Genomic DNA, 15,858 nt, shown 5'->3' with positions numbered 1-15,858 from the left:
AGATCAGTGGAGATGTTAGGGCAGGATCCATGAACGTGAGAACCATCAGCATGGAGATGATAATTGAATCCATGGTGGCTGATGGCATCACCAAGTGGAGTAGTCTAGAGGGAGAAGAGAAGAGGGCCCAGGGCAGAGGCCTGTGGGACACCCACAGTCAGTGACAATGACCTGGATGAAGGGCCAGCAAAGGAGGCAGAGAAGGAGCTATCAGATAGGTAGGAGGAGTGAGCCAAAATCTCACAAGAATAGAGTATCAAGGAGAAAAGGGTGGTCAACAGTGTCCAAAGCAACAGAGAGAATGGGGTTTGGGAAGAACCCATCATCTGACAATGAAGAGATCATTAATACAGTGGTTTGTACACAGTAAGCGCTTAATAAATCCTTTTCTATGTCCTCTGCATCAGGGTTGTATGTATATATGTGCTTATTCGCTTCCGTGATCTTGACTTCATGGTGGTCCTTAGCAGTGTAGGGGTATTCAGGGAGGAGTAACCGCTCCAGTGTGAGGACTTGCTGAGCTCTTTTCACACCTGCTCACTCACCTTTGCTGTCCGCCTGGTTTCAAGAAGCTGTAGCATGCACAGTGGCCACATCCCAGTAAATTGTCTTAGCTAACCCAGGTTAAGAGTTACCAATGGGTCTCAAACCGGTTAGTGAATTAGGGGAGTGTCTACCTCAGGAATGTGAAGGCTTCCCTCATGGAATGGGTGGATGAGAACAATTTGTTCCAATGGCCATGAAGGTGGCTGCAACAGGCACTATGGAGCACTCAGAGCTTGGTCAGACATCAGAGGTGCCACAGTCATCCATGACTTTGGGTAACTCTGCCTCATTTACATTCAGTTCACTCATGAGTCAAGACCACCCCGGGATGTTATTGGTCCTCTCTGAAAATGAAGGACAAACACCAGTGAGCACTAAAAGGCGAAGTTACTGAGAGTCTCGCTACTTGGACGCATTTCTCTTTTCCTTTGGGCTTGTGATGAAGCCAAAGGGGCCAATTCCTTGATCTGCCTCTAGGAGGAAACTTCCTTTCATTTAGGAACTACCATCCTTCCATTTAGCTAAACCGTCTTCTATCTTTTTGGCCATTTACAACTGGATGTTTATCCTTTGTTTTTGAAGAGGACGAGTGACATCATAGACTGATGTCTTGACTCACGATTTCAATTAGCAGAACTGCACAAAGTCATCAGCATGGGAGTCATCGAAGTCCAGTGGCAAGACAAAAGTCGGGATGACTGGTGGTGGCTTGGGATGCAGGAGACCGCGTTGGTGTCTTTGATGTCTGACCAAGCTCTAAGTGCCCCACGATGCCTGCTTCAGCTGCCTTCATGGCCCTTGGAACAAATTGTTCTCATCTGCCCATTCCACTGGGGAAAGTCCCTAACTTTCTGACCAGTTTGAGGCTCCTCAGTTACCCTTAACCTGGTTTACCCTAGATTGTTTACCAGGGAGTGGCCACTGTTCATGCTACAGCTTCTTGGAGCCACAGGTAGGAGCTGGGTGGACACCAAATGTGGATGAGCAGCCCTGTAAAATGCTCAGCAGCCCTCACCCCAGAGATGCAAGCCCTCCCTGAACACCCCATACACCCCACAACTGAAAAAGGCATACTAGACCTGGGATTTTTCTTAATATCCCTAATGCCTAGTACAGAGCCTGATGTGTAGTGGGCATGGAGTAAAGGCATATCAGATTCTGCCCCTTCCCTCTCCTTCTCTCTTCATCCCACCCTCCCTCTTTCTTAGGGAGAGAATTGAGTCAAGTCTCTGAACTACCCAGCCCTAGGTAGGACTGATGACATCAGACTCTGCTTTTGGCTGACTAGACAGGAGGCGCAATGAGGAATTTGATAAGAAATCTCTGGGTGATTTTGTTAACAGTCACTACCATCTGGAAAGCTGGGAAGCTCTGGGGTCCCCAAGGAGAACCATGTATGTGCCGCAACCCCGTAAGAAAAACTGACCAGCATGCTCCTCTCGGCCAGACTGGCCAGAAAGTCTGGATGGCAGCTTGTTATCTGAATGCCTGGCACATTCTGGCTCAGTGGGTAGTGGGAATAAGTGGCCCAAAGAAGGCTGCCAAATAGCAGCAAATTTTGCCTTTGCACTGTGTAATGATGACTTTTAAAGCTGGGTAGGGGAGAGAGGAAACAATGTTTGTTTTGGACATTCAGGTTTTATTAAAACAATGTATTTTGGTGCAAGTCAGTCTGGGAAAGAACCCCAGGGATTTCATGTCTAGCCCAGGTCGACCTCTGAGGTCCCTTCCGTCCAGTCTAGAGATTGTGATGAATATGGCCACTCATTCTGCATAGTCTGGGCTGGGAGGGATATTCAGGGCTCACTAATCCAGGTCTCTTATTTAACAGATCAGGAAATTGAGGCCACTGACACTCTGAGAGACTCATCTAAGAGCCTCTGACTGAGATCAGGGCTCTTTCTACCACTCTGTGCTGCTGGCCTCTCAAATTCCTGGAAGAGATCCAGCAACTCTATGGAAAATGACAAACATCCCTGTGCCCAGGGAGTTGACATTCTCCTGGGAGGATAGAACACTTCCATAGATAATTAAATACCAAGTACAAATGCCAAGTAACTCTAGGGTCAGGTGACACATGTGACCGAGGTTGTCACGTTGGGGTGTATATAGGAGGGAATGCTCGAGCTGAGTCGGAAGGAAGCAAGGGATTTTATTTTAACAGGAAGAGGTGAAAGAGAGCGTTCCTGGAGCGGGGGTTGGCCTGTGCAGTCTTGAAGGTGGGGTATCAGGTACAATGGAAAGATTTTTTAATATGGAAACAGGTTGGGAGCACTGGTCCCATGAACAAACCGCATATTTAGCTTATGATGCTTGGCTAGGAGAAGCTGAGAAGCATCACCTGCTATGATCATTGGAGGCTGGGGCGAGGGTTTGCCCTTTCCTTGAACCACAGGAAAACCTTCTGAATTTCAAAACCATGTGGGAAACATGGTAATTCGATTCATTCTATTCTTGGGATAGACAGAGAGGAGCTGGCCTCTGCCCTTAGGGTCATATCCCCCTCCCTACATGCTCTGGCCCCTGGGTATTTGTTTGTGTGGGCCTCTGGTGTGTGAGTCACAGAGCTGCTGATCTGTTTGTATGACTGAGAGTCTGGCTATGATTAGGGGGTGCTCCTCTGACCAGAGGATTGGGGGCGGGAGCTGGAGCTGAGTGGTAGCCAGGGCTAGTGGAGGGAACGCTAGACCAGGGAGTCACAAGACCCAGTCATGGCTCTGCCACCAATATACCTTCCTCCTCTGGAATAGGAGGGGCCCTGGCTAGATCAGAGAGGCTACACCTTTTTGGTCTTGTGGCCCTTTTTGGTAGCAGTTTGGTGAAGCTCTCTCAGAACAATACTTTTAAAATGCATAAGATAAAATACAGAGGATTACAAATGGAACCAATTAAACACAATTGTCATAATTTTTTTTTAAGATCAAGTTTATAGACCCAAGGTTAAGAAGCTTTGGCTGTTAGATGATTTCTATTGTCATCTGATATTCAATGACCTTGGAAAAAGTCAAGAAGTAAGTGATTCTGAGGTTGGTTAGTTCATCTATCAATTATCTGGACTCTTTGAATTTTCCTCTCATTTCTTGGAGGTGAGTATTAGATTTTGCCTTGCATCCTGTCCAATTGCCTCCTTATTTATTCCAGTCAGGTGATTCCATTTCTCATCACTTCCAGGCCCCGGTTAATTCAATTTTGGTTTAATTCAGCTTTTTCCATGCTCAGGACTGTGCTAGGTATAGGTACAAAGAAAATGGAGTGTTGTCTCTGCCTCCAAGGGGCTTCCAAGCACACCAAGGATTATAGTACAGGTACTGACACTGCTTGAATGCTTCAGGAACCTGGGCTTTCCCTCCACTGATGAAGATTGCAGTCCCTCTGCAGCTTGTACCTTGTATAGTCTTTGTCTTTCTTCCATGCTTCTACACTCCACTGTCTGTGTCCTGGGGGTCTACCCAGCTGATTGATGAGAGTCTCCCAACACTAGCTGGGCGCTCCCTCCACTGACCTGCTCTTGGGCCATCTTCCTGCCATGCTACCAAGAGTGTGCCTTCCTCCCTTTGCCCTTTGTGCCAAGGGGAAGGTTGGCTTTTACCCCATGGTAGAGTTAGAGGTGGAAGGGACCTTGGTGGTCAAATCCATCACCATCCAGAAGAGAAAATGGAGGCTCTGATGGAGGAAGGGACTTCTCCAGTCACTTGGTGAGCGTATGGTAGAGCTGGGATTGAATCTCTGGTCTTCTTTCCCCCTTTCCCCCTAGTCCTGGGCTCTTTCCACTGAGAGTCAGCCTTATTATGATCACCGGTTTACATGGATGACCCTTCTCTGAGAAATCATGAGAGTCTGTTCTGAGTCTTTACTTTCAAGTCAATAAACGTCTCTTAAGCATTTACTATGGGGCAGGCACCTAGTATCATTTTAGTCACTTTCCCATTTTCAAGGTCACAGAGATTGGAGATTTAGAGCTAGAAGAAATCTTCAAGATCTTCCTTCCCAACTCCTTCATTTTACAGGCAAGGAAAAGAGGTGAAGGGACTTGCCTAAGGTCACACAAGCCAGGACTTCGACCCAGGTCCTCTGCCTCACACTCCAGCATCTCTTTCCATTTGGCCATGAGACAATAGCCTCTTTAAATAGGTTAGGTTGGCTGCTTTGTAGGTGCATTAATGTCGTCTCATTTCCATCCTCTTTTCTTGTTTGGTATTGATTTAACCTGGGCACCTACGTGGCACAGTGCACAGAGCACTGGGCCTGGAGTCAGGAAGAGTTCAAATCTGGCCTCATATACTTCCTAGGTATGTGACCCTGGGCAAGTCACTACACCCTGTTTGCCTCAGTTTCCTCATCTATAAAATGAGCAGGAGAAGGAAATGGCAAACCACTGAAGTATCTTTGCCAAGAAAACCCCACATGGGGTCACCAAGAGTCAGACGTGACTGAAAGATTGATTTACCAATAAGAGATCTCACTGCATACACTGAGTTGATCTTGAAATGATTTCCCTGATGCTAATCAGTTATTTCTTGACTGTTCTGATGTGGCCAAATTCAGTTTTGGTGCTTGTCAGGTGCAGGACAGTCTTACTGTCTTCTTGAAGAAAGCAGCCCTGACACCTACACATGAGGCTTCTGATTAGGGAAAAGGGAAGGGAATAAATGTTTAAGTACCTCCTATGTGCCAGACATCATACTCAGTGCTTTCTACATCTTTCTACATATTTTAACAGTCTCCCCCACTTCCCTTTGACCTTCCCAAGGGACAAGAAACGTTCCTTCTCTCTCCTTTCTCTTTTCTGACTCAGCCACCACCATAGAGTAATTTCCTAAAGCATGCCTGACCATATTTGTCCCCTGATCAACAGGCTCCAGGGCCTTCCTTTCACCAAATAAAACCTTCCCTTGGGCACTGAAAGCCCTTCCCAGACCTTCTTCCACCCACTTTCCAGCCTCAACCCCTTCTCCCACTCTTCAGTGCAACTAGACACAGCAGCAGATCTGACCATCTCCCACTTTCAGTGAGCCTCAGTGACTCCCTGTCACTCTCCTTTGGTGATTAAAGCTCTCCACATGGGTCCTTTCCCATCTTTCTAACCTGTTCCCCATGAGTTCTCCTCTATGATCCAACTCTATGGGCCCATTTCTGTTATTTATACAAAACACTACATCTCCCATCTCCTTGTCTTTGCACAGGCTGGCCCTCATCCCTGGAAAGCCTTCTGTCCTCCCCCTCACAAAATCTCTAGCCTTCTTCAAGGCTCAGCTCAAGCATGACCTTGTATACTACACAGATCTTCCTGAGCCTCTAAGCTTCTTATCGCTTCCCCCCACATCACACATCTGTTTTGTATATCATTGAGTCAATTGATCAAAAAGCAACTGTCATGTACACCATGTGCCAGGCACTGTGCTAGGTATTGGGGTGATGAAGAAAGTCCTCCAGGAGCTTACAGACTGATGTGTGCAGTCTCCACCACCAGAATGGAGTATCCTTGCATGCTCAGGACCTAGCCCCATGCCTGATACACAGTAGGCACTTAACAGATGTGTGTTACTACTGTTGGCTTAGTTTACAGGGAGGATTTTGTTAATGTTTTTTAGACTATCTTCACCTTTTCAGGCTCAGTGACAGATGCTGGTCTGTGAATAATGTTTGAATAGCAACCTTTAAGGTCTGCATTGGCTCATTTAATCTCCATCGTCAGTCGGCCTCCCATGAAGTCCAGACTACAGGTATTCTTATCCCCATTTTATTGATGGGAAAACTAAGACTCAAAAGTTAAGTGACCTGCCTTGATTTCTACCCCCTCTTAATGATTTCCCTCCTGAGTTTACTTTGTGTCATTTTGCATGTATTTTTAAGTTTTCCTATTGATGTATCTGCTGTGTTTCACTTCCTTCACCCCTTCTCTCAAGTAAAATGTAAAGATGAGGGGGCACGCATCGTTTTATGTTTGTCCTTTTATCTCCCTCGTTTGCCCATCATCACATAGCTAGTTGCTAGCATCTGAGGCAGGATATGAACCCAGGAAAGGACATGAATTGAATTTAGGAGGTACCTCAATCAATCTTTGTTGAATTGAATTATCCATGGTGACATAGAGTGTCACAGAAAGGATTCGAACTCAGATCTCCTCTGAAGTCCAGTCGGACATCTTCCCACCACCCTAGCCTGAACTATGTATTCAGCAAAGTGTGTATGCTGAGTGAGGAGCTGAGCTCCAAGATGATTAATGGGGGAGATGGATAAAGATGAATGAGGTGAAGGATAACACTTAAGAATCATTTGTTCTTGCTTTCAGTTCCAATTTTGTCAGAAGACACCGAAGTCTGGGTCTACATGAATTGTTGAGTCACTAATAGAAGGGCTAAGAGTTCATTGATCTCAATATCTTTAGGGTAAGTAAGCTTTTACCTTCTCAGTGGGTAGACTGCAATTTGAAAGCTGGGTTTTCTCCCAGACTTTCTCCACCCCTGCCTGAATTTGTGACCTCAGCATGTCCCTCTCTCTCTTTCCAAGTGGCTTGTTTACAGATACATTAAACCCTTTGCCAGATAAAACAATATTCCAGGCTACTTGGGGACTCTGAGGCAGTGGAAAGGGTGCTGGTTGGTGAAGCAGAGGCTCTGGGTTTAATCCTGGCTCTGCCACTCACCCAGAACTTAATAAGGGACCTTGGGTCTCAGTTTGCTCACCTCTAAAAAAGGTGGGGGCTTTGGATTAGAGGCCTTGGAGGTTCTGTCTCATACAGATCTAAGATCTCATGAGCAAGAGAACCATATGAGAAGGCTCCTAGTAACCTTAAAACAATTCATGCTATGCTGCAGTGAAAAAAAATCATTTCTGAGTGAATAGGAGGATGTGCCTGCGGAATTCTAGAAATACAGGGTGAGGGGAAATGTTGGTGAGGTAGGGGCAGTAGGGAGAGTGGGGGTTGTGCCCAGACGTTGACTCCCGTTTAGTCTCTGCCCTCCCAGCAGTAATGGATGTACAACCATGAGTTTAGGAATAGAGAAGGCAAGTATAGCTGATAATGGTGGGTCCAGGTGGGGAGCTGGACTGCTGTTTGATACTTGTGTCCCTCAGTTAACAAGAGAGGTCTAGAAGGATTGCCCAGCAGCAGCGAGAGCCCATTTGAGTTTGTGTAAAGTGGAGCCATTCAGAACAGTTTTGAGATTTTCTTGATCTTTATTCAGCAGCATGTGTGGAGGAGACAAGATGGTAGATGGTGGCAGTAATCTAAGGCTGAGATTTAGCCGGGGGCAAAGGTCTCCATGGAGAGTTAACTGGCTCAGCAGAGTCAAGAGCCAAGTTAGTGCAGGGAGGATGGCCTGGGAGAAAACAGACATGGGGAAGGATGAGAGGTCATGATGGGGAGGACGAACAGACAGAGGGAGAGGTGGAATGCCGATGGATTATGATCACCTAAAGGAAGCAGGTCCTGGATGACCACTTGCTGAGTAGCCACAGAGGGGATTGATTCCTAGCTAGGGCCTGGCCAGGCTGGGTGGCCTCTGAGAGCCCTTCCCAGTCTGAGATGCTGGGCTTCTGTCCCTTTATCTCCTAAAGCACCTTGTGTTTGGATACCAGAACTCCCATTTCTTCTCATTCCCTAACAGTAGAATTTGTGTGCATTTTTGAGGTTTTTTTCTTTAGATTCTTGGAAAAAAAGACAGTGCCCTAAAACACAAAGCCTTATTCACAAAATAGGCCACTTCATCTCCAGTCCTTGGTAGAATTTCCTGAAAAAGACAAAAGGGCTTATTTATCAAAGTGGAGTTTAATCAGTTGGAGGCATCGCCCTGTCTGTCATATCCACCTTGCCCTCCCTCAATTCTTTTCCTTGTCGAGTGAGGTTTTTCCCAGTCACTGTTGGCAAGGTAAAGGAGACAGGAAACAGCTTACTCCCCCTACACCCACCTTCAATCTTGTAGAATAATCCACTCTTTATTCCTCTGGGACTTTGGGCCCAAATGTACCACCAGAAGGTTGACTCATTGGTCTCCTTTCTATGTCTCCTGAGTTCTTGATGGCTGTCTGAGCCTTTACTTCCCCTTTAGTAATGACTTCAGCTCGTGCTTTCCATCAGCAGACTTTGGAGTCAGAGAGTGTAGCTTTGGATTCTACCACATATGACATGTCACGTTGGGCAAGAGTGGGGCTGTATCATCATGGTGATATTCAGGGAGGGAGAACCAGAGGCCCCTAATCCATCCAGAAACCCTCAGCAGCTCATCCTCCTTCTCCAGTGCCAGCAAGTCCAAAAAGAACCTTCTTCCTAAGCTTGCCCTGGCTGACTAGCACCTTCTCAAATGGGTTCCTGTGGTTCCCTCTGGCTCCAAGCTATGGACAACAGCAGAAGCCTTTGTCTTTGTATTCTGTTGGCATGGAGCCATAGTTCAGGGGCTCAACATCATACCAGGCTTCTTCCTGGCCTTTCTCCCACCTGCTGAACTGGTCTGGTGGCAGGTTTTCTCTTGGTCACTGGTGACTAAGCCCCATTTCCTGACCCCCCCACAGTTGTGGGGTCTGTGATTGACTGTTACAACAGTCTCCTAACCGGTGTCCTATCTCAAGTCTTTCCCCACTCCAGTTTATCCTACAAGTTGCTGCCAAAGTGGTTTTTCTGAAGATCTGACCATGGTACTACTCCCTAACCCTGTCAACCTTATAACTCCCTATATCTGCAGCATGAAATATAAACTCAGGCAGTTGGAATCTTTTACAACCTGGTCCCAAGCCATTTTCTAACCTCATGTGATATGACTTTCCCTTCCCTTTTCCTGTGCCCTCCACCCCCGACCCTCAGTCACATGTCTTGTTTGTGACAGTTTGTGAATCTACTCCATCTCTCTTCTCCCTTCCTTAGCCATTTCTTTCTCATCTCTGCCTAATAGAATCCCTCTGATCCTTTGTGACTTACTCAAGCATCAGAGTCCTCCTTCCCAAACTCCCTTGTATACCTTAGCTTGAAAAGGCTAAGGTCTGCCACTGCACTGGTGGCTGTCTCCAGTTACCATGATCAATATCAGACCACTGGACCAAGATGGCTCTGGAGGAGAAAGGGAGGCTGGTGACTTTGCACAGCCTTGCTTCACTTAAATCCAGTTCACTTGCAAGTCATGGCATCATCTTCCTGATGTCATGGTCCTCTTCAAGAACAAAGGACAAACCACACAACTTGTATACAGCTACTTTTACTTATTTCTTTTCATTGATTCTCTATATTTATTCCTGGCATACTTCTGTATGCTCCTGTCTTCCCCATCAAAATGTAAGTTTCTTGAGAGTAGGGATCGATTACCTTTTTATACATATCCTAGCACCTAGGACAGCACCTGGCACAGAGTAGGTAGTTTGTTGTCCAGTGGTTTCAGTTGTGTCTGACTCTTCATGATCCCGTTTGGGGTTTTCTTGGCAAAGATACTGTAATGGTTTCCATTTCCTTCTCCAGCTTATTTTACAGATGAGGAAACTGAGGCCCACAGGGTGAAGTGACTTGCCCAGAGATACACAGCTAGTAAGTGTCAAGGCCAAATTTGAACTGAAGAAGATGAGTCTAGATGCCTGGAGTAGGTACTTAATAAATGCTGATTGATTGATTTATCGATTCCTCCACATCTGCATTACTCTCTTGGTATTGTGGTACCTCTGCAATTGAGACCCTACCTTGTTCCCTCTTTCAGGGAACTGCAGTTCTTTCACCTCCTGACTCCAGTCCTCTAGGCTTGACCCTCACTCTCTGTTGCCAGACCCTCCTGAAGGTAGTCCTGCCCAGGGCCTGCTGGCAGCCTCCCTGTGCTGTACACACTGTCTGTGTGCTCTCCTGGGACATCACAGATAATTTAAAAAATAATTTAAGAGTAATACCCTAAGAACATACAGTTCTTAAGGAAGAAACACAAAGCCAGAAAGACATTCCAAATTCTTCTCAAATCCGAGAAATGCCACTTCAAACGATCCTGATGTGTTACTTTATCCCCATCATGGTTGGTAAAGAGATTAAAAACAATTTAAAAAATCAGCTTTGGCAGGGCAGGGCCATAGTCAGAGGATTATACCATTCAATTATGTCATCATTTATGAAGTGCCTACTATATACCAGATACCATTTTAGAGGTTGGTGATAAAAAGATTAAAAAAATATTACCCAGTCCTTGCCTTCAAGGGGTGTGTGTGTGTGTGTGTGTGTGTGTGTGTGTGTGTGTGTGTGTGTGTGTGTGTGTGTGTGTGAGAGAGAGAGAGTGTGTGTGTGTGTGTGTGTGTGTGTGTGTGAGTGTGTTCCTGTGAACAGAGAGAGGTAACCTACAGGGCAGAGTGTGACAAGAGCTAAGCACTTGAGGATCATTTCAGGTGGGGGAGAGTCCTACCAAGGGGAGCCTGGGAGGGCCCCAGTGAGGTAGCAGTACCAAGCTGAACTCTGAAGGCTGGAGGATGAATTGTCCTTGATGACTAATTGGAGCCAAATGGGGGCTGAGGGGAGTCATCAGGGCAGGCTTGGTTTGCCTTTTACTGGAGAAGACGCTGTGAACTACTGAATGTTCTTGTGTCAGGAGTACCATTTTGGCAGTTTTAGGGAGCATGGATTGGAGTGAGGAGAGACCAAGGAGACCATGGCTATACTCTATGGCTAGAGCTAGGTGGTGCTGCAGTGGACAGAGCGCTGGGCCTGGAGGCAGGAAACCTCATCTTCCTGAGTTCAGATCTGGCCTCAGATACTTACTGAGTGAGCCTTCATCCTGTTTGTCTCAGTTTCCACATCTGTAAAATGAGCTGGAGAAGGAAATGGTCAACTACTCTAGTGCTTTTGTGATGAAAACCTCATTTGCAGAGTCAGACACAACTCAACGACAACAGAAACAATAACAGTAACAAGAGCTTGCTTGCATTGACTAGGCTGCTGGTCAATCCAGAGAGAAGGGGATGGGGGTGAGGGATATTGGGGAGGCAGAGCAGATGAGACCTGTTTGGATATGTGGGAGTGAGGGAGAAGGCAGAGTCAAAGGTGGAACTGAGCATTGGTGCCATCTATCTGGGGACATGAAATAAAAGGAAAATACATATATTCTAAGAGCTATGAGACTGATCATTCACTTTACTTCCCAGACACTGCTTTATGTGCTGTGTCCCTGTAATGTTAATGAGAGTTAGATCTTTCTCTACCTCAAGTGGAGCCCATTAAGGGAAGCTTGATTAGGGGAGGCTTCTTTTGTAGGAAGGCCCACACCTTTTGTTAATTGCTAATGAGGCACTGGGTCAGAAGGGTCCTGATGTTCTCTGGCATCTGAAGGAGGCCTGGAAGAAGGTTCATGGGCCAGATGAGATTCTGAGTAGCTGTTCAGGAGACTCCTCCCTTACTCCAACCCCTATTTGAAAACTCAGATGTTGGTGCTTCTCTGGGAACTATGTATGTAATGGTCAGACAGCTGGATCTGTCTGCTGATCTGTGATGTATGTATTGCTTATGGTCAGACAGTTTAGAAGCCCTGTCTGTTGGTGTTTATGTCTCTGCTTGTATTTTCTCGGTAGGTATATGTGATTAAAGAAGATTGTTGACCCCTCAAAAGTTACTTTCCTTTTAGAAAAGCCGATCTAAGAACCTGTGCTAGCAGGTCATCCTGGATATGTCAGGGTGCTTACTGCTACAGTTTCCTATCAGAATGGAAACATCCTGAGGGCAGGGATGGCTTTTGAAATATACTTCTATATGTGCACCTTGTTCTGGCCCTCCCCTTCCCCAGGTAGACTAGAAGGACCTTCTTGTTGTGCACAAGTCTGGTGGGTAGAATGGAAGGCCCTGGAGGGCAGGGACCATATATAGGAGACAATAAATGTTTGGGGATTCACTGGTTGATTCTTGAGAACAGCGACCCTTTCATTTGTGTATCCCTCCTGCCTGGAACTCTGATTTACACATTTTGGTCTGGACTCAGGGATTTTCTGGTGTGGAAACTCTACCCCCCCCCCCCCCCCCCCCCAGTGCAGATAGACAACTTGTGTGCAGTTTGGAGAGCTGCCTGCGTTTGCCATCTTCTTGTGATCTTAGGGTCCGAGATTTAGAGCTGAAAGGGAATCAAGAACCTCCCACGTGCCAGGCTTTGTTCTAGGTAGGGGGGACACGAAGGCAGATGGGAAGTAGCCTCTGGTCCCTGGGTAGCTGCATTCTGTGGGGGAAAACAATCTAGACACATATTAGTACATTCTCAAAGTATTTCGAGTGTAAATCCCCGGTGATTTGGAAGCTTGGAGGGAGGCGCTGAATGCTGGGGGGCCTCCAAGGTCAGGCCTCTCTCTACTACCCTGCCTGCCTCTCTGCTTAGAGTAGGGCCCTTCTGCCCTAGGTAGAGGTCTCCAAGTCCAGGGCTCCTGAATCCTTTGTGCCCCAGGATCCTTTTAATGTTCCACTGGTCTACTGCTTACCTTATAATGGCAGGAAATGCCAAATGTCAGTTAGAGACTAGTGAGATGAAAGCCCCAACCTCTCCCCCGCCCAAGCCAAGGTTACAGACCTCTGAACTCTATCGGGTTAAGAGCCCTGTCCTAGACTCTCACCGGTAAAAGATGGGCAGCGACTCCGGCACTCTCTCCCCCTCCCCCTCCCTCTTTCTTCTCTGTTCTTCCCAACCTCCTTGGTTCAACCACCAATGTAACCAAAGACGGGCCAGATGAGGGACCTCCTTGGAGCCTGGGACTTTTGGGGGGTCTTTTTGACTCTACCTCCAGGGGAGTGAAGGAGTGCGTGCGGCTGGAAATCGCTTGGGGAGAGAAGAGGCGTCTTGTGGGAGAGTGGGGGGAGGCTCCCCGGGCCGGAGCTCAGGACCCCCCAGCACAGATCCGACAGCCGCCGTCCTCCTCCTCTCCCCAGGGGCAGGCCGGCCGGCCAGAGCGCGGGCAGGGCGCGGCCGCGGCCCGCAGGGGGCACTGTGGCTCAGGCTTTGTGGCTGGACCGGCCGGCCCGGCCCGGCAGTCCCGGTGGGGGGCGGGGGGCCGGAGGCGGGAGGTGGGAGGCTCATAGGCTCGGAGGCAAGCAGCGGCCCGAGAGCTGGAGAGGGCGCAGAGTCGGCTCCCGAGCCCCACTGCGGGGATCGCTGAGCTGGGCTGGGGCTTCCTCTCCGGGACCGAGGGACACTCCTACCCCCTCCCCGCTTCCCCCCCAGCACCCCACGGCCCGGGAGCCGCGCACACAGAGGCACACACACACTGGCACACACGCAGGCACACACGCGCTCACACTCAGCCACAGCCGCACGCCCAGGGCGCTCACCCCTTCGGTCCCAGTCCGCCCGGCCCAGGGCGGGGAACGTGTACCGGGTGGCCGCCCGGCAGGACAGACGAAGGGAAGGGGGCTCGTTCGCCGGGGATCCCCGGGCTCTGGCTCGGGCGCGGGCCCGGGGGCGCAGGAGCTGCGGGATGCGGGCTGGCGTCCGCCGGGGCCCCGGGGGGCTACGGGCACTGCTCGCGGCGCTCGGGGCGGTGGCGCTGGCTCTTGGGGCGTCTGCCTACAACCTGGCCCCAGAGCACGCTGTGCTCTACCAGGGGCCCGCCGGCTCCTTCTTCGGCTACGCCGTGCTGGAGCACTTCTACGACAACACCCGCTGGTGAGTGCTCCCCGACCCCGATTGGGCTGCGGGCCACCTTCCCCCCGACTCCCCGCTCTCGCAGCCTGCTCCATCCTGCCCCCGCCGTCCCCCATCCCGCAGCCTGCTCCATCCTGCTCCCGCCGTCCCCCATCCCGCAGCCTGCTCCATCCTTACCCCGCCGTCCCCCACCTCGCAGCCCCCATCCCGCAGCCTGCTCTGTCATGCCCTTGCAGCCCCGATCCCGCAGCCTGCCCCATCCTGCCCTCGCAGCCCCCCATCACGCCCCAGCCTCCTCCCGCCTCCAAGCCAGGCTCAGTCCCAGCCTCCGGGAGGAGCCTGAAGCCACAGCAGGGAGACCTCCCCGGGTTGGAGATTTAAATGTTTGCGCTTCCTAGCCCCTTCTCTCCCTTCCGAGCCGGTCTAGGAAGGGGTTGGCACGGACCTCAGAGGGTGGGACTGAGGGCGGTGGGGCGCTGGAGGCCCCTGGCGCGGGTCGGAGTTCTGTCCTCGCTGGTTGATGCGGGCCTGGGAGGAGGCTGGCTAACAGCCCCCGTTTCCCTACTAGGCCCGGCAAGCAGACTTTCCGGGAAAGGTTCCCCCCACCCCCCCTTTACTTCCCCACCTTGGTGCCGAAGCTGCCCGGAGTCCTTCCTCCCGGCCAGGGCTAGAGACTTGGTGGTCAGGAGACAGCCCCCGGGAAAACTTCCTAAGTCAGTCCGCTGCCCCAGCGGAAGGGGCAGCCTGGAGGTGGGAAGGCTAGGGCTCTCGGTCCCTGACAGGATCTGCCCACACAGGCTGACCCAGCCCTTGGCCATGGTCATCTGAGAGAGGGAGGAGAGCTCTTCAGGGACCCTCGGGGAATTCAGAGGACCCTAGATTGAGAGAGGAAGGACTTTTGACGACATTGAGGCCAACTCCTTCATTGTACAGATGAGGAAACTGAGGCCCAGTCAGGGGCCGCACAGCTAGTGTCTCCAGCGGGATTTGAACTAGGATCTCTTAGAGGGGATTCTCCTTCAGGGAGGGTTCAGTCTAGATGGTGTTTGAGGGCTCTTCCAACTCTGATTCCTTCTCATTGTTCTCTCCTTCTGCCCCTCCCCCATGTAGGGGACCTCTAAAGCCTTTTGGGTTTGTTTCTTAAGCTTGGGGTATCTCCTTCTGTCCTCCTGACACTAGAGTGAGGCTGACTCCTTTTGTTAGGGGACATGATTTGAGTATCTTGCCCGGACCTTGGCTGAGCCCATTGCTCCTCAAAGATGAGGAAGTCCATCCTGTCAGGGGAGGTCAGCTTGGAGAAAGCCCTGCTGTCTGGACTATTCGGAAGGGACACTTAAAGCCCCAATCCATCACAGTCCTTTGGTGCTATCAGGGGCACAGAGACTAGGCTGAGGCCAGCCAAGGGAGTGGGCATATGTGAAGGGTTGGGAGCTGCCCAGACTGGGAAGGTAAGGAGGGTCTTCTGGAATCCAACATCATGAGAATCATAGCATTTCCATGCTGGAAGGGACTCTAGGGCAGAACCTGATTCTCTGTAGGAAGATGAGCTGTTGGGATCCTTGAGCTTTATCCTCAAATCACAGAGCTGGAGGAACATCAGAGGCCATCTTCTCACACCTCCAAACACAGAGCTTACTCCCCTCCAGCTTCCCAACATTCCAGACTTTGCTTCAAGAAAGGAGGTGGAGGGAGGGCAGGATGGGGTGATAGGTAGCCCACTACTGGGGAGGCCAATAACTCCAAT

General features: G+C 49.7%; 1 protein-coding gene and 1 pseudogene across 3 annotated transcripts in view; one reads left to right on the top strand and one right to left on the bottom strand.

Annotated features, from left to right (window-relative positions):
* The window catches only part of LOC140532306 (nuclear transport factor 2 pseudogene), a 41,303-nt pseudogene extending 40,707 nt beyond the window's left edge, over nt 1-596 (bottom strand).
* Nucleotides 1-15,858, top strand: part of ITGA9 (integrin subunit alpha 9) — a 406,938-nt gene that overhangs the window by 46,002 nt on the left and 345,078 nt on the right. For 2 of the 3 annotated variants that reach the window (XM_072598903.1, XM_072598905.1), the window contains exon 4: nt 6,839-6,935. Coding sequence is in view for 1 of the 3 variants with exons in the window: in XM_072598902.1 (XP_072455003.1) it covers nt 13,948-14,135 (188 nt within the window). In the remaining 2 variants the exon portion in view is untranslated. Of the gene's footprint in view, nt 1-6,838; nt 6,936-13,547; nt 14,136-15,858 lie in introns of those variants that run through there. The other variant, XM_072598902.1, reaches the window with a different exon arrangement.

Source organism: Notamacropus eugenii, chromosome 3 (assembly GCF_028372415.1).
Source record: "Notamacropus eugenii isolate mMacEug1 chromosome 3, mMacEug1.pri_v2, whole genome shotgun sequence".
NCBI lineage: Eukaryota > Metazoa > Chordata > Mammalia > Diprotodontia > Macropodidae > Notamacropus > Notamacropus eugenii.
The sequence above is the reverse complement of the archived record's forward strand: the minus strand, read 5'-3'. Positions and strand labels throughout refer to the sequence as shown.